Genomic DNA, 19,632 nt, shown 5'->3' with positions numbered 1-19,632 from the left:
GACTACAGTTTAGATGACTCATACTGGATTGAAGAAACGCCGGCGGGTATGTACCGTTTATGTCTAGCTTTATATATGTAACTAAATTTTAATATTATTTATATACAGCTGTGGTCGAACATAACCCGACTAGAAATTTCGGTTCAGTTTTTTAAAGCTGTTATTTGGCCAACCGAGTTCCTTACTCGTTCCGAATGAGATAACCGAAGAAGGCCGTAGTTAGAAAAATAACGCTCTTCCCTGTTCATAACTAACCAGAAAAAATGCCCGATTTAGGGATTTAATCCTGAACAAATTAGAACCTTAACTAGGCCGACCATAAAATTATTTAGGTTTGTCTAATAACTGATGCTTAGAAATATAATTGGTATTTAATTGGGGCCTAGAAAGTCTAACTTTAGTGAAATTCAAAATTTAAATTTCTAGTCAGGCCCGCACCTATATTATTCTAATATCGTTCATTTCATAAGACACTTTCTTACTATGAGTAAATTCATATTATATTGCTATTAATAGAACAAAACGTGATGAAAATAATGTTGCTATAACATTTAAAAGTATTATTAGTAAAATGAATGTTATCGAAATGTATTAATAATCCAGTATGTCTGTATGAATTTTGATTATTTTTCTTCAAATAAAGTGAGTAAAATTTATGAATGGAACATAATACAAGATAAGAATTTAAAAAAGAGATTAATAATAGGTAATAGTAATTATGTAATATTCCTCTTCACCATATCTTCGTTGTTCATTAAACTATTTTAAAAACAAACTACCAGACTTTATCAAGTAACGCCCAACGCGTGGGGTGGGGTGGAGTGTAAATCTAGGCCCTAGAGTCAACACGCCGAGGCGAAAATCTGAAGTACGAACCATGTCTGAATAAAATACACTTCTTGGAGTGTCAAAACACCAAGTGGTGCCCAATATCAACCACCCAATACAGATTTCCTCGCAACAGTTTGAGGACATCTTACATCGGGCCCTTACGGTATCGAAACCTCCGCCATCTACTCCATCTTTCAGAGGTGAAGATACCGAGGTTCCTAACAGCTTCCTAAAGGAATGCGAAGAGAACTAAAGTATTAGTATGGCTGAAAGACCAGCTGTACAGCCAATAGCAGGGACCGAAGGAGACCTCGGAAATGTTCATAGTAAGCAAAATCCAGCTATTACAACGACTTTTTCAATATAAAAAAGGAGCGGACAGCATCCAGTTGCTGATCGAGTTGATTCGGCCTAGCATACGAATTGAGAATAGCAAAACTGGCCATGATAGGGGAACTGGTACAGATGACGACCGTAATCGATTTTGATCAACTACAGTCCACCTCTGGCCACACCACAATAAACAGAGAAGAAACGAGGGTTCCCGCCAATAAAACAGACGCTCCGATATCACCCCTAATACCAAGATACCAATCTCGGGTCATCGGGAAACTGAATACAGGCTAGGGAATCTTTTCCGTCTAACCCTCAATAAAGGCCGGACATTCATTCAATCACCAAAGCAACCTACCCGACTATTGGATATCTAAGATCCTACTTCGCCTAGTCTACGCTAAAGCCCTTTTGCACACGGAAGCTCCAAATAACTTCATAAGCCCTCGTTTGGTCCACAGCTACAACATGGCTTCCACATATATTGCAAGCCTCGCCGATCGTACCACGATGCACATTTTAGGTACGGTGTCGGTAACAGTACAAATCAACGAGTAGTCACAGCAGATCTAAACCCTAGTCGCAGAAAATCTAAGGGAAGACATTATTCTGGGAATGCCATGGCTTTTTTTAGTAAATGCTACCTGCAACTCCGAGCGGAAGTGCATTCATCTTGGTAGTGACAAACGATACACAATCTACTGGGTTCAACCACCGACATTGCCCGCTATGCTAACAATACCTAAGGAACAGCTCCTTACACAAAATTTTCCTACGGACTATCACTACGACTTTCGAAAGTTAGTTCAGGATTTCCGGGAAGTCAGCTGCTCCTACTAAAACAGCTCAACACGTACTCCGCCTGCATCGGGATGAGCCTTTTTGCCTCCCATCATACCGTTATTCCGAGGGGAAGACTAAGCTGATCCAAGAACAAGTTGAGGAAATGCTCACGGACAACGTCATAGAACCCAGTCGGTCTCCCTATAACTCCCCTGTGGTACTCGTGAACGAAAATAATGGTAATTCAAAATTCAAGGTTCTGTGAAGATTTCCACCGCCTAAACAGTCTCACCCAGGATGAAGTTTCACCCCTCCCAGCCATACCGAAGACGCGTAAAGCCTTAGGTACCTGTAGCATCTTTCGACCATCGACCTGAAGTCTAGATATTGCCCCCTTACCATCTTCACTGCTCCGGATGGAGGAAGGTTCCACACTCGGGTCATGTCCTTCGGGTTAATAGGTGTTCCTGCTACATTTCAGCGGGCAATGTTTGTCACTTCCACTAAGGTTAAATTTATCAATATTGCTATCAATAAAGGAAAATCTACAATAGGATTTCCTAAAACTCTATCTCATATATTAATTCTTTGAGGGTACTACGTTTACCGAAAAGGAAAATTCACAAACCTCCGATCTTACGCAAGTATTTTAGGCATTTGTGAATTAATTTTTCAATTAACTTTATCGACTACAGATAACCTCCAATTGATCATTTTAATTTGAACCCTACAAAAACTTAGTGTCTGATCTTAATAATATTGAAAATGGCAGATACAGTTTCTGGAATTCTAAACTCTGACATGTTTTCTTAAAATCGTTATTTTAATTAGAACGTCCGATATACTGTACAAGTACATCGAATGTGAATATATGAAATAATAATATCAACACCTTTAGTCAAGAAGTAGCAAAGTTGTTATATAAAAATTAAACTTAAAAATCTTTATAATTATTTTTGTACTTTCTTCGTTTACAACAAGAAATCCCCTTTAAACAGTATACCTGTTAAATTAACGTAACATAATCTTTGGGTACTCTATGAAAAGTATGCACACAAATTTTAGATGATGGTTCTTTGAGTGAATCTAAGTAAAGAAATTGATATAATAATTCTTCGTTACAGAGTTAGAAAGAATTAAATATTTAAAAACTTTTTTTCCGATTTTATTGTTTTACAGTGTATTTATAGTGCTATCATATTTTTTGAACTTAATGGATTTTATTTAAAATTTTCAAGAAGTAGATTCTTCAGAGAAACCTTTTCCTGTTTAAGTTTACAATATGATCAGAGGATTAAGGGTTAATGGAAACTCATTTAAGACGAATTATTATTCGTTACGTTTTGTATCGTATATTAATACTTCATCAGGCGCTCTACAATAATTTTAAACAACAATAAAAAATTAAGCAAATAAGCACATATCATAATGAACTCTCACAACTATTCCCAATGGTATATTATTAAGTAAAATATTAAAATACCAAAATTATTAATTCCAATACAACAAATAATCATTAAATAGTGTAACTAATATATGTAAAAATCAAAAACAATCCCGTAACATTCCAATTTGCTAAATTACGAAAATTGAGATTAAATTATCCAAATCAAAGACATGACCAGTCCTGAAATAATGTTCAGTAAATGTAGTGTAGCGACCACGAGCGGGATTGTGTGCGATCGGGCATACGTGTGTGTGAGCGGCTTATCGATTCGCCGACCAGCTGCGGGCGCCTTTCTTCATGTGCGCCGTTCTATAAACGTGTGTGTCGTACCTGCGTTCCGGGAAAGCAATTAAACAGTTCAAAAACAACGAGACTTTTTCGGACGGCTCGAGAAAGTTCCCGAAAGGGACCAAAAGAGTATACAAAGGAAGAGACGATCGCCGAGGAGAAATAGAAATAAATTGACCGTTGTAGAAGTGAAATAGTAGAAATAAATTGACAGTGATAGAAGTGAAATAAATAGAACAGTGAATAGTAACAGTGTAAATAAATAGAATAATTACCTAAGTTTAGTAATAATTTAATAGTTTTGTTAAGTTCAATAATAATTACTGTAAATAAATAGAAGTTAAGTTGTTAAACCGACGAATATTACAACTGATGTCAGGTGTGGGGTTGAGTAAAAGACATTACAATAGCAAAGAAGTTGTACAAATCAAAAGTAGCTGAGCTAAGAAGAGAATTGGAAGAATGGGATGAAGCAAGAAGCGGTAACAAATCGGAACTTCAGAGGCGGCTCGCGGAAGCGTTGAAAAAAGATAGCCATGATCCTGAAATGTTCCTTTTCGAAGACGAATTGTCGCAAATCCTGAAACGTGAATTGGAAGAAAATAGTAAAAGTTTGGAGAATGAATTGGAAAAAATTGGAAGAAAAAAATTTAATAAGAATATTCAAGAAACAGAAGAGAAGATAAAAGTGCTGGAAGAATTGATTTTTAATGGAAAGACAAAACCAATCGAAGGGGATGTTGGCGCATCTAGTACACTCAGCAAAGCCAGCCAAATCAGTCAAGGAAGCGGTATAGAGTCCAGAACACCAATAAAACCACCAACGTTTGACGGAAAGTCCTCATATCACAAATAATTCGAAGAGGCTGCTAAGGCGGATAACTGGGCGCCTGAAGAAAAAGCCACTGCGTTGACCGTTGCGCTTCGTGGAGATGCATGTGATACTTTGAACACCCTTTCCCCGGAAGTATTGGCGGATTATGAACAGTTGGTAAAACGATTGGAGTTGCGCTACGGCGAGGCTCATTTAACAGCGGTGTATCACATCCAACTGAAAACCCGTCAGCAGAAACCAACGGAATCCCTACAAGAATTCGAGGCCGATATTGCAAGACTGTCCCGACTGGCCTATCCTAATACTCCGGAAGAATTGATGGAAAGGTTGGCAGTGGGGGCATTTACTGATGGACTTCGAAACAGTGACACTCAACAACGAATACGCCTTGACTGTCCTAAGACACTAGCTGATGCATTGGCTCATGAATTGGAGTACGAAACTGTTAAACAGGCCTATAGCAGACAGGGAAGGGTTCGGCTGCTGAAGGAACGGATTCGTGAGAATCTCTAGAAGAAACCGTCTGCCAAATCATCTCCAACTTCGATAAAGAAATACGAAGGCTAAGATGTTGGAATAGCGGCGAACTAGGACATACGAGGAGGCAGTGTAGGAAAAGTACTCCTTCTCCAAGTACTCGACGTCAAACAGACTGCAAGCAGTTAGATCGAATGGAAAAGAATGAAGAGGCCATTCGACCCGTCACGGTAATCGATGACGAATGGTTACCTGACAATACAAGAAAACGAACCGGACTTGAAGAAGATAATGGAATGGAAAAAAGACGGAAGACGGCCAGCGTGGCAGCAAGTTTCTTCCTGTACCCAAGTACTAAATCATTATGGGCTCAGTGGGACTCAATGGTTTTGGAGCATGCCATCTTGAAGCGTGTTGTTGAAAGTCCAGATGGAGAGGAAGATAGGAAGCAACTGGTTATCCCTCGAAACAAGGTTAAAAAGGCGTTGCAGTATCTTCATGGTGGATCATCTGGTGGCCATTTTGGAGTGAATAAGACGCTTGGGAAAGTTGGAGAGCGATTTTATTGGGTGAACTGTAAGGAAGATGTCAAGAATTGGTGTAAGAAGTGTACCACCTGTGCCGCGAGTAATAGACCACAGAAAAGACCAAGGGCGTCAATGAGTCAATACAATGACGGTGGCCCCTTCGAACGAATCGCAATCGATGTAGCGGGTCCATTCGCAGAGTCCGAGAAAGGTAACAAGTACATCATGGTCGTTATGGACTATTTTACCAAGTGGGTTGAAGCCTATGCCCTTCCGAACTAGGTGTCGGAAACCATAGTTGAGGAACTGGTGAAAAAGTTGATCAGTCGTTTTGGGGTGCCCTTGGAGTTGCACTCAGACCAAGGGAGGAATTTCGAATCGGCTATATTACGCGGAATATGCGAGTTCCTAGGAATAAAGAAAACTCGAACCACTCCACTCCATCCACAATCGGACGGCATAGTTGAACGAATGAACCGGACCTTGATTAAATATCTCTCCAAGGTAGTGTCTGACCACCAAAGGGACTGTGACCGCTATTTGCCTTTATCCTTAATGGTATAACGTTCATCTGTTCACGAAACGACTGGCCAAACACCTGCCAGTGTCCGTTTTCGAAGGGAGTTACGACTACCTTGTTACCTCAAATTCGGCTGTAAACCAGGAGATGACTTGGCTGGAGAAGATTATGTAACCAACCTCCGGAAAAAGCTTAACGATATCCACGAGTCGGTTCGTGTGCATGCACAGATTGCTAGTGACAGGATTAAAGAAAACTACGACATCAAGGCTACAGCAGGTAGTTACCAAACTGGAGATCTTGTTTGCTTGTATAATTCTCGTCGTCGCCGTGGACTACTACCTAAGTTCCAACAGAATTGGGAAGGACCCTATGAGATAGTAAAGAGGATTAACGACGTGATCTACCGAATTAAGAAAACTCCAAATGGGAAGCCGAAGGTAGTCCATTTCAATCGCTTGACTCCATTCGCCGGTGTAAATGAAGAGGAGGCGCGGGCCAGATTATTAAGAACTATTCCTTCCGAGCCCACATTCGAAGCGTTCATGAAAAAAAGCCCCAATGCTAACAGGAGATTTGGAGTGACGCCAGAAATCCGAGGAGACCTCTTTGCTATATCCAAGGAATATTCTCAGGCCCATTGCGTTTCAAAGGATCTCAGAATGGGCCGTGGTATCGCGTCCGAGTTCAAACGCAGATTTGGCGGTTTGGAACATCTTGAAGACCAAGTACAGAAGGGAAAAAGACTGTTGTGCTTGCCTAACGGACGACGCAATAACTATTACCTGGTAACGAAAGGAAGAAGCTCTGATAACCCAACTTATAGAGACCTTTGGGACGCAGTATTGGAACTCCGCAGACATCTTCTGGAGAATAACCTACAGAAGCTGGCGATTCCGAAGCTTGGTTGTGGACTGGACAACCTAGGTTGGAGGATCGTACGGAACATGATCGATGTCCTGTTCCGCCGTGCTGGAATAGACATTTTAGTTTGCAGTAATAACCCGAATCGGACCAATCATGAGAAGACCGTGGACTGTTACTTCTATTCCCGGAGTGGATGTCGTGATAGCGAGAACTGCAGATTCCGGCATGATCCTGCGAAACGGAAAGTGAAAATGTTTCGAGACGGAACATTCTTAAGGAGGGGGCAGTGTAGCGACCACCAGCGGGATTGTGTGCGATCGGGCATACGTGTGTGTGAGCGGCTTATCGATTCGCCGACTAGCCGCGGGCGCCTTTCTTCATGTGCGCCGTATCTGTAAACGCGTGTGTCGTACCAGTGTTCCAGGAAAGCAATTAAACAGTTCAAAGGAAACGACACTTTTCTGGACGGCTCGAGAAAGTTCCCGAAAGGGACCAAAAGAGTATATAAAGGAAGAGACGATCGCCGAGGAGAAATAGAAATAAATTGACCGTTGTAGAAATGAATGAGTAGAAATAAATTGACAGTGATAGAAGTGAAATAATTAGAACAGTGAATAGTAACAGTGTAAATAAATAGAATAATTACCTATGTTTAGTAATAATTTAATAGTGCTTTTAAGTTCAATAATAATTAGTGTAAATAAATAGTTTTCATCTTAGAAGTTAATTTGTTAAACCCACGAACTTTACAGTAGTCTGTTCTACTTTCATGAAATTCATTTTCCTACAATCTATCCAATGCTGATATAACCTATTCTTTAACCACTGTTTGCTCTGTCCAACGTATATTTCTTATAGCTGCAAGGAACATAGTAGATCAGGTCCGAAGCATGTCCAAACTCATCTATGTCCGTCACCCTGGAGTAAATTGCACTTAGAGTTTTAGATTATAGCTAGCTAATCTCCAATCAGAACTAATGAAAACCCTAGATATATTTCTCGACAGTCTTTTAACATACGAAAATCTAAAATAATATTCATTATTTCTGGCTATAGTCACTTCTTGATTTTTAATGAACTTATCAATACACATATGAAATAATTTCGATGGGTAATTATTATTATTTAAATGGCGTTTTACTCTCAAACTGCTTTCTTCATCATACGTTTCATAATTAATTTATTCCACGGTGAAAAAAGCCTAAAAGCACTGAATTTCTTTTGAGAAACCTGGTGATTTGACAAAATGTTTTTCAATCTGCCGAAACTTAGAATATCAGTTAATCTTAATACACCACACTCTTGTCTCTTCGCCAAGTCATTCAAGAACGGTAATTTGCCATCTTTTTCTATTTCCATGGTGAATTGAATCCTTTCTCTTAACTCTTAACTCCATTAAAATATCCTACTAAATTTTTCACTTCATTGTTATCTACTGCCATAATAGTGTCATTAACGTACAATTTAAGAAACACCAATTCAAAGAGACATACTGCATAATCAGGTTAGCGAGTGCCGGGCTCGCTCGACCCCCCCCCCCCGTCTAGTGTCATGGCCCTTGAAGCTAAAATATTCAAACTCAAAACAGCTAATAATAGCCTGCAATATTTACTCATATTCACTTTACTTTTAAAATCTTCCAATTTATTATGATGAATAATTCTTTCTATCAAAAATTGAATCAATGAAGCTTTCAAGTAATGTAACTCCATATTTAAAATTAATAAAATAAAAACACTTGGGGTTTACAAATAATTTATTATAACCACTATAATTATTTCGACACACTGTGCCTTCTTCAGGTGGTAAAGATATAAACTTACAACTAAACTTACACCAACTTATATACTAATTACCGGACAGAATGGGAGGGCGGGAAAAATACAAGCTTATTATTTAGAATTATTAAATGTTTAATAGTGGAGAATTTACTACATCAGTTTAATCATTAAGAATTAACCCTAGTCTGTTTAATTTATTAATTTCCAATGTTTCAAGTAAATTTAATTTTAAACTTTTACTTTCAACATGCAAAATCTTACAATTGTCATTAAAACTATGTTTATTTACAATTAGATGTTCAGCATACGAGGATATGCCTTTTTTGTAATTTTAAAGAACGAGTGAATGAGCATAAGAAATGCTTCGATGCGGTGCCCCACAGTTGAATTCCATGAGTCCATACTGGTTTAAGGATAGCCAAATATAAACGAATTTTGTTTTCTATTGACATTTGAGATCTTTATACCATACCATACCATGCCTTGGTCGACGATTCGCTTTTATCCACCTTTACTTTCTACGAACGTCAATTCCGTATTCTTGATAAGGTGGTAAGTAATGTTACGTCTTATGTATTTTTAATTTCTGAATTGTCTAGTCTATGACTTTGAATTGAGATGAAAAGATAGATATAGTTTTTGTCCTTTGGGAATGCAGGCGAAAGCCTCTCATGACATCTTGAGTGTACGTTCAGCGATATCCAAACAGATGTAATCCTCGAGTAAATGATTTCCGCAGGGTGTTTTGTTACGAGCGGAACAGTGCAATCTATACCTAGAAAGTACCCTAAGCCTGTTTGTATGGAAGGAAATAGATATTTAACATAGCATCACAATTTATTTTGGAAGTGGTAGATTTCAATGAATTTCAAAAGAACATGTTTGCGTTAATAGAGGAAATAGTAGGTCATTTCTTCCACAAGCTATGTGTGAAAATGACAGGCCTCTGTGTGCTTTCGTTTCGGAAATATTCAAATGGCCCAAAGTATCGCCTGTTTATTGATTTATTGAAAATCATGAAAATTGATGCATTTCAACATAACATATGGTTAACAAAGTGCTATTTAACTTTAACAAGGAATTCAAAAGTGCAACAATAAATGGGGCATTACATTAAAAAAAATGAGATTAGGTAGCCTCCAGGAAAAATGAGACATTCTGTATAATCGAAAATAATTTTAGGATATGCAGATACTCATGTTACCACTTTTGTAAAAAAAATTGTAGCTGTAAAGCAGTTATTGAAGAAACCGGCTTGCTTGAGATACTCTGTATATAATAAGTGTTATGATATAAATAACTCAAGATATCACATTAGTTTCGAGAAGATAAAGAATAAAACATCGGTAAGGTGAAGCGTTTACAGGGAAAGAGTTTCCAAATCGTCTGAACTAACCAAGAAATGAAGGTCATCTATAATTATTCTGATACAGAGCTGCCTAGTTACCTTGAAAGGATCCTGAGTATGTCACCGAAAGCAGGTATGCCGGTTCCTACTACAGATTTCAATTCTAACAAATATTATCATGGTATCAACATGTTCATCTTTAGGCATCAGTACAGCGCTCCCTCCTGTCACTGTTTTCTTTAAAACATCTAGATGTTCTCTTCAGGTCTTTATTTAAATCATTCATGTTATCCATATTTATTATTTCGTGCCTATTAACATAGTTAATAAGAGTATTAATAGCCTTCAATCTTTAATTATACGGTATGTTATCTATCTTCGTATCGTGATCATCTACCTGAATCCTAAAGATTCCATAAACATCCTTCATATTTGTCGGAATTGAAATCTCTCTAGTAGGAACTGGTATACCTGCTTCCGATGACATACTCAGGATCCTTTCAACGTAACTAGGTAACTCTACGTCAGAATAATTGTAGATTACTGTCATTTACTGGCCAGCTCGGTTGCTTTCCAAACTCTTTCCTTTTAAGCGCTTCACCTTACTGATGTTTTTATTCTTTATCTTTTCGACACTTTTATTATATCTTGACTTATTTGTATCATAACACTTATTATATGTATGTACAATGTAAAACGATGATTAGCGAAATAATCTGATTATATCTAAAATATTCGATTGACTGGAAACCTGATACTCATAACATAAGTTGTTTATACTATGGTCTTTTGGATAAATATAAAAATCTAGCACGTTTCTCAATTTTCATAATTTAGGAAAGTGAAACATTATGGTGTTGTTTTTGATTTTTATATATATTGGTTACACTGTTTAATGCTCATTTATTGTATTGTACTTAATAATTTTAATATTTTATTTAATAATATATTATTGTGAATGTTTGTATTACCGAGGCGGTTAGTAACAGTAGTTCTACAGTTTGAACTTACATTTGAATTAATAACTGCGGATTTGCACTGTAGATGAAGCGTCAGAAGTGTTGTGTTGCAGTTGTTATACACTTACACATTCATTTACTGTGTGACTGAAATATCTGATGTTCTCTTAGCCGTTTGTAAGCTGTCGTGTTATAAAAAAGCTTTGATTACACTAATCGTTATTTAATAAACATATTCGAAGTGGTCAGTATTCTATCGAAACTGCCAGACGCGGATCGCGATTTCGATTTTTTGTGGATCTCACCAGCGCGTCGCAGACAGTCTCGATAACACAGACCAATATTTACCTGCTGTCTTAACAACGCGTTTTATAAAATATCACAAATGGCGTGGTAAACGCCATCTGCAGTACAACGCTACATTTAGTGGAATTCATAATGCTCAACAAGATCCATCTAAATACTATAGATGGATATCTACTTGCTGAACTGAATCCACGGCGTAGCTCACCACTATGTGATAGGCACGTTACCAGTATCGAACAAACTTATTCGAGAGAGATCAGTATTCTGTCATTTTTCCACCACTACAGGTAGATTAGACTAAACAAAAAATACAATATTGTTGGGCAAGACATTAGCGCGGCGCTTTGTCTTTGATCTCGAGCTCGTTTCAAATAAAAACACGATAAAAATATGCAAACAAGATACCTAAATCCTTACAAATTCAACACAGAGTTTAAAAAACGTAAGCTTTGTAGTAACTGGTTACGGCCAAATCATTTCAGTAAAGATTGTAAATGAAGCACGTGCAAAATTTGTTATAAGAAACATAATTCCTTATTACACTTTGAATGGAACGACAAGCCGCTCCCATACACACCGGTGAGAGGTATCGCGAAGATGAAAAATGCCACAAAGGGCTCGCCCAACGACAAAATATATCCCGCAACCGCTGTCATGGTTGTAAGCGAAACGACAGAATTCAGAATACGGTGTCAACATGTTCCATTGTCATCTTGTTGTAAATTTGGTGAAAAACGAAGAATGTAGATGTAACTGCTGCTGGTGAGACTATTATATGACCAATTATGGGAAACGGTTGCTATCGCATTGATCAAGTATTAAAATGTTTCAAGATATAAACTCATCTATTCCGCTTTTATTTATTCTTTCGGAAATTATGATGTCTGATAATCAAAATTAACCTAAGGCAATTTTTTATTAGTCTGAATACAGTTCAACACCTCATGCAATAATGTGTACAGTATATCATGAGTCATTTATATATATGTAGCTCCTTAAATAGAATTATAAAGAACTACAACTGTTTAAAACTTCTGTAGCTTTCAGTAACTCATAAAAAATAAAACCGAATGCATTTTTTCAATTTATACATAAAAATTCAGATTTTTAATTTTAATACTGTAGATGGTAAATAACCCTACAATTTAGGTTCGATTCAATTATTACTCCTTAACGGTATTGAGCCTTCAGGTTAAATCAAACGCTTGTAGTATATTATATCGGTACTAAAAATTACAAATCAAGTGTATCCTGTGAATACCGGTGAAGTATTGAGAAAAATTGAAAATGTAGCGGAGAGCGGATTAGTCTCCAACTTCAAAATTAATCATTTGCTGAATATACTTAAAGTATCGAACTGATAATAAGTTTCTTTTAGATGGAATTTGTTATATGAAAATGGTAAAAAAGTACTTCCCTTTGAAAGTAACCTATCCTGAAGTATTCGCACAGTGGATAATAATTGTATCATCAGCATTTGCTGATATGTTTCCAGTTCCATTATGTTAAAAAAGGTGATTAAGTATAATATGTACAGAAATGAAACAAGTACTGATGTAATAAATACAAATAAACATTATTATCAGATATATTATTATGAAACATGAATGCATTGTCGTGAAACTCTTTTATGATATAAAACTGTTTATGAAAAGGTAAATATAGATAGATATGTCTACACAGTCGGGTACATTTGATCAATAACGACTCAATAAGTACAAAAAAATATTTTCACTCTAAAATAAAGTAACCAAACACATTCTTTCTGGGAATATAGGGTAATGGTGCAGTAAATTATTGTCTCCGAACCATTTTAAGTTATAGAAAATACGTATACTCCAACAAGGTCCACTTGTGTGGATACCTACTTGCTGAAACGAATCCCGGCGTAGCTAACCTCAACCTTGTTGGAGCATACGTAATCCTAAAATGTAGCATCGTTCTATAAACGGCGTTTACCGCGCCATTTGTGGTATTTTCTAAAATGCACTGTTAAGACAGCAGGTAAAAGTTGGTCTGTGTTCTGACGGAGCTGTCTGCGACGCGCTGATGAGATCCAAAAAGATCGATATCGCGATCCGCGTCTGGCAGTTTCGACAGAATACAGACCACTTCGAATTATTTTATTCATTTTAAGTTATTTTGAAAGTTACGTATTCCACAATAAAAAGAATTTTCGTGTCAAGTCATAATGATTCGAAGAACAGAGAAAGGTTAAAATGATTATTAAATTGTCTTAATCTTTAATCGTACGTCTTTGATAGTTTGTTATTCTTCCTTGGGCTTTAAAAAAGAAATTCTATATTGTTCATGCTTTTAATCCTTTGTGCTGGTTGACCGTGGTATTAAAAAACACAAAAAATTAAATCCCGTAAATGGATTGCCGTTATTAATTTCTCCTACAATTATGAAAATGTCTTTTGGGAAAAACAATTTAATACACTTTATTCAGCTTTCATAATTTCAAATTGTATACAAAAAAATATATTTTTCAAGAATAAATACCCAGAACGTAGTATTTCTAAAGCTACTTTAATTTTAATACGCCTGTGTTGATTTTTCATCAGCTAATAGGATATATGTACATACCTATATATACCAGATGTAGGAAACGAAAAGGTTTCCTGCAAACGTAACGTTTACGTATGCATGTTAAATAGATGATAAAGCAAAGAAATACGTTCACTCGAAGGGTGTTTGCAGTAAAAGTTTTTACTGTTAATACGTATATGGAGTATGAAGTGGAATGAACTTTACCTGTCTTTTACTTCCCAACTTTTGGTAGATTAATGCATGCACCAATTCCGTTAAAAGTCAGCAGTTTTGAACATCAACTTCATATATGCTCGAGAAAGTTCTTAAAAGAGAGAGCACAAAGCATTCCGTAATAACCACAAACCCCCAACGCATTTCATTGAGATGCAAACATGGACTTTAAAGAATGTTGAAAACCGCCTAAAGCGCATTGGTTAATAAAACCGGGTACTCTGTCTTTAAATTATGTCCATTAATTGCTTTATAGTCACGTATTGAGTTTCTATTTAAAATACATTATGCATGTTTTACATTTCTAGTTTAATTGTTCACTAAAAATTTTACAATGTTTTATATACATCTGCATACATGTAAGTTAATGCATTTATACCCAAAACATAAAAATTGATAATGTTCAAATCAGTTATATGATTTGCAAAGCTTGTATTTTTATTAATTTGTTTTATTATTTTCTTTTGGTTTTTAAATAAAGTGTTGAAATTATTTTCATATATTTTAGCATCATTTACATCAGGATTGCTAGTAAGACATTTTACAGCAATTCTTACAAAATCGAATAAAGCTCTCTCAATTCGTGAATTTTAATTTTTCTAGTTGTTGGGGAAAATATCCGAGTTTGTCATACCTTACATTACCTGGTGGTTTTGGCTCTAATGGGAAGCTTATCTTCTTTACGGCTTTTGCATCTTCTTTTTATTTTCTGCCACGTTTGAGGTTGCCTGAATGTATAAGCGAGTAGGCCACATTTCCCCGAAAAGTTTTCAATTTGGCGTGTTTTTTGTTTCAGGTTGCATCTAAATCGCGCCTATATAAAAGACAGAATTTGACACAAAGATATCAATAAGTTGAGAAAAAATTCCGAGGTACCTTCGTTTGGATTTTAGTGGAGTTTTGTAGAGCGCTATAAGCATATCTGCTAAATCTACACCGCCCATATGCACATTATATTTTTTTATGATCTGAGGACATACTACATCAACCTTCTTTTTGTCATATTTGGAGTATGGTTTTGCTGTGAGAGCTGGAAAGTTGAAACAAAATAACTTGCCAGGGTAACGAATTTCGTATCTGCCCATTTGACGACAGTTACTCCCGCGATGTTATCTACCTTGTATTCATAACCTCCTTCAATTAATTTAAAGAACAATTTTCTAAACCAGTAGTGGTAACTTTATATAAAGTAATGAATTTTCCAGCTTTTGGGGTAAAATATGAAAACAGTTGTGAATTGCCGTTCTATTCAGGAATCATTTCGTTAGTCATACCTGTTTCTCAAGGGTGATCCTTTCTTGACATCAATTAAAATGAAACGAAATTTTCTACACAAGCGATTTTCTATACGTATAACAGAAAGTAAAAAACAGAACATACGTTACTAGAACGAAGAATATTGTCAAACATTCAAAACAGCAGTTGTAGATCGAATTTGGATGATGGTTCGGGTTGATGTTTGGTGTGAATCCCTGTCATTTCTCAAACACCTGCGAATCTCGATTAATAGGAGTAGAAGTAGACCTAGGTTAAATTACTGTTCGCAAATAGTTAAGGATGTATGATGTTCTAGTTTTAGGAAATGCAAAGATTAGCTCAGGATAGGTAAAATAGAAGTGCGTGCCAATAAGTCTTAGGACTCTTGACCTTACACCTAACACAAAAATTGATATCATGATAGCAATGACACCTTACGTATACCCAAACCGCAAAAGTCCATAATGCTTTAACAGCATTTGTAAATTTTTCTGCAGGCGTTGCTTTAGTATTGAACAATAAATTGCTATTACTCCTTTTTACATTAGCTCAAGCGTGAGATGAAATTTGATATATATATGTTTGTTAGGTTTATGAAAAATTGAATTTTTTAATAATTGTAAGACGGTCTGATTATCGCAAGATATATATGCGTTAACAGTTTTTTTTTGATATAAATAGTTTGGCGCGTAACTTCGGAAAAAGCTTCCGCTTCCATAGTTGAAAGTGATACAGGGTGTTGATTTTTCGATTTCCAGCTAATCGGTCCTGAAGCTAGTGGTAATACATTGTCAGAGTATGATCTACGATCGCCTAAATCTCCAGCCCAATCTAAATTTTAATAAGAATATGCGGTTAGTATATCAAAACTATTAAGCGTATTCAGTAGCACAACAAAAGTTTCTCAGGGGTACGCAACGTAAGGGGAATCTGAAGAAAAGGCGGAGATATAGTCGGAATTAATCGTAACCAGTCGCTCTCTTTCGCAATTTTTATCACGCCTATCATGCGTAAATCATTCTCCGCTTGGTTTCAGACAGAGCTTCTCGTGTATACAATATATAAGTACGATTAAGACTTTAGTCGAAGGAAATAGTTGTTTTCGTAAAATAATGTGGCCTAGACATACAACATATTTCCGTAGTACAGAACATACAAAAAAATCTTAAACATCAATTTACAAAAATTGTGATTTTGTCATTTATCCAGTAAAAAGTGACCAAATGGAAAAATGTAATCAATACAAAAATGTTCCTCAAAAATTTTACAAAGAAGCAGTTACCTATATACAACATCGTTAAACTTCACAGTTATCTTGAGAAATCAATTCTAACCCAACACAGGGAAATTGACTATTCTTTCTGAAAACACTTTTTAATCGATATTCAAAAAAATGTAGAAAAAAAAAGCATTAGAGAAAGTTTCGTCCATAATATGAATATCCTGCAGGTTTTTCTAGTAATGAGCCCGTTTTCATACCACCCATGAGGTAGAGCTCCCGGCACGTTTTGGTTTTAAGTGGTTTCCCCTGGAGGCCTATTCCACTAAGAGGAACATTTTTGCACTTTTTCGCCGAAGCAACCCTGTACAAAAAGATAAAAACATCACCAAGTATATTTTTGGTTTTGCTCTTCGCTTTATTTTTTTTTTTCTGTTATTGCATTTACCGGAGTAAGGTCTTTAGCAAAAAATGGACATTTGATTTCTAGGACAGCATCCTCATTTAAAATTATGCCGTCTGGACTGGCACCCAAGAACGGGTGGCATTTGTCAACTACCAAGCCGCTTTCTTTTACAGTCAACCTAATAGAGTATTTGGAGACATAAATAACTGATTTTTTAAGGGGGGTTTTAGATGCACGTCTTAGTCTAAACTGAGTTTAAGATGCAACCCTCGGTCACAATAGAATTACCATTTTCAGGAGATAAAATATACATGTTTTTAAAGATTTGGACAGTCAATGCAGGCCGAGGAAGTTTCTACCTCTATCGTGAATATAGAGCGAAGAGCCAAACCAAAAATATATTTGGTGATGTTTATATCATTTCGTACCGGGTTGCTCCGGCGAGAAAATGTCATCAATGCAAAGATGTTCCTTTTAATTGAATAGGCCTCCAGGGGAAACCACTTAAAATCAAAACGTGCCGGGAGCTCTACCTCATGGGTGGTATGAAAACGGGCTCATTACTAGAAAAACCTGCAGGATATTCATATTATGGATGAAACTTTTTCCAACGCTTTTTACCTGCATTTTTTTGAATATCAATTAAAAAATGTTTCATAAAGAATAGTCAATTTCCAGTTTGGGTTACAATTGATCTTACAAGATAACTGTGTTTAACGATGTTGCATATAGGTAATTCTTTTTTTTCAGATTTTTTGAGGAACTTCTTTGCACTGATTACATGTTTCCATTATAGTCACTTTTTACTGGATAAATGATAACCACGATTTTTGTAAACAGATATTTAATATTTTTTTTGTTTATGAATTTCAATCACCTAATATTTTGATTTCCTCGATTTGATGAAATTTGAACAGAAAATTTTATGTCCACGAATTTAATGCAAACGAGATAGACAATACAAACGATTTCTAGATGCATAGTGACCAGGGGATTGTAACTACCCCTAACCATCCCGAATACAAAAAGCCAGTTTTAAAATGAGGACGTGCAACTTAAAGTCCCCGAAAATTACAGCCACTACGTATTTTTCTTTTAGTGAATTATTCTTATTTACTGTACTAACCCTGTTACTTTTGAAAATTCGTCACGTGCAACTGTTTCATATTCGTTGCCATAATGAGTGGCAGCACTACCAGTAAATGTTGAATACAGTAAACTTTTTACGGTATTTGCACATGAAGTAGTTGCGCGTAATTTACAAATTTTGCCAAAATTGGACGATGTTACTCGGTTGCTGCGTTCGGTTATCCAATTGGGATTGCTACTTTGACCTCTTGTCATTATTTCAATATTAGAAATTTGATTCACAGGTATTTGTATATGTGTCTTTAAGAAATGTTTCACTTTTTCTGTGTACTCAGTAGGACACATGTCGGTCTGTGACATTTCTGGACCATAGTCTGGACCAACGAGCGGTGTAGGATTTGCATTGCGCTTTATTTTCCTGAATAAATTTCGCCTGCACTTGTATTTATCCCGCAAGGTCATCCTTCGGGCCGTGAATTTTTTCGTGTACTTGCCTGGACTTCTTTTTATGACCGCACGATGGACTACGTTCGCATATTCTCCTTTTCTATTGAAAGAAATACCTGCCGCTTCAAGTCCTTGCCCAATACTGGCTGCCCAATTTTGGACTAATATTATTCATAAAATCTTGGCCCAATATTAGTTGCTAATCTCGGACCAAAATTAAACAATTTTGATTGGCTTTATCGTAATTTCCTACATATGTACTTGATCCTGATGCATCGATTAAATTTCGACGTTTTTATCTAGGTAATCTTTAGTTTCAAGGAATTATGTGCACGTATTAACTATATAAAAAATTGTTTTCAACCTGTCATATTATGAGTATAGATTCTGATTATTGCTGTTACCTAAATAAAGAAGTTTGCCTGTGCGCTTTCCAATTATGCATCCTACGCCAGAACAAGCATCATAATTTGTTCTATAGAATCTCTTGCACCAGGCTCCATCTGCAACTACTGCAATATTTGGAATGCTGGTACTATCCACGTCTCCTAGTTTCACTGCTAGTTGATATTCTTCTTCTCCAGCACGCCTTATATTGTCCCATAAAGTAGCATGTAGGGTGGTGGACACATCTTGGTGGCAATTCTCATATGTTTTCTGGGACAGACACGGAATATTCATATGCCCACAGAGTTCCTCTAAAAGACTGTATCCACCTCCAGTGGAGAGAACACTTAGTACTGCTGCTTTGTTGATATTTGATTCCTGTTCAGAAAAAATTTCATCTACTTTACTGCACATTTTGCATTTGAATTTGAAAACGCTTCTAAACCCGAATCTTCTCTCATTTAAAAATTCCAGCTCCCTCCATGAACATTTGAAAGGAGAATGACTTTCCATACATATAATTTGACTAAAAAGAAACCCAATATCCACTATATGGCTTCCCTCTAATGAGTTACTGGCAGTTTTTGATTCTTGCAAATGTTCAATTTCTACATCGGAGCGGAATTTAAGTGATGTGCTTGCAGGTCTTTGGTTGGTGTCATTCTGTAGATATTATTATTTAACGTTAATTATAAAAAATTGTAACGTATTATCTATTTGCAACGCACATAACAGGAGTGGGCATGTGACTGCAAGATG

The 19,632-nt window shown here is 36.4% G+C and overlaps 1 protein-coding gene across 1 annotated transcript in view; it reads right to left on the bottom strand.

Annotated features, from left to right (window-relative positions):
• LOC112906361 overlaps positions 1-18,294 on the bottom strand; it is a 31,651-nt gene extending 13,357 nt beyond the window's left edge. Inside the window, exons 1-2 of the mRNA XM_025980319.1 lie at positions 18,077-18,294; positions 16,993-17,128 (exon numbers count right to left, since the gene is read on the bottom strand). Of these exons, the coding sequence (XP_025836104.1) occupies positions 16,993-17,128; positions 18,077-18,294 (354 nt within the window). The remainder of the gene's footprint in view (positions 1-16,992; positions 17,129-18,076) is intronic.
• Between the last annotated feature and the right edge of the window lie 1,338 nt (positions 18,295-19,632).

This window comes from Agrilus planipennis, unplaced genomic scaffold (genome assembly GCF_000699045.2).
Source record: "Agrilus planipennis isolate EAB-ADULT unplaced genomic scaffold, Apla_2.0 scaffold166, whole genome shotgun sequence".
Taxonomy (NCBI): domain Eukaryota; kingdom Metazoa; phylum Arthropoda; class Insecta; order Coleoptera; family Buprestidae; genus Agrilus; species Agrilus planipennis.
This window is presented reverse-complemented; position numbering and strand designations above follow the sequence as displayed.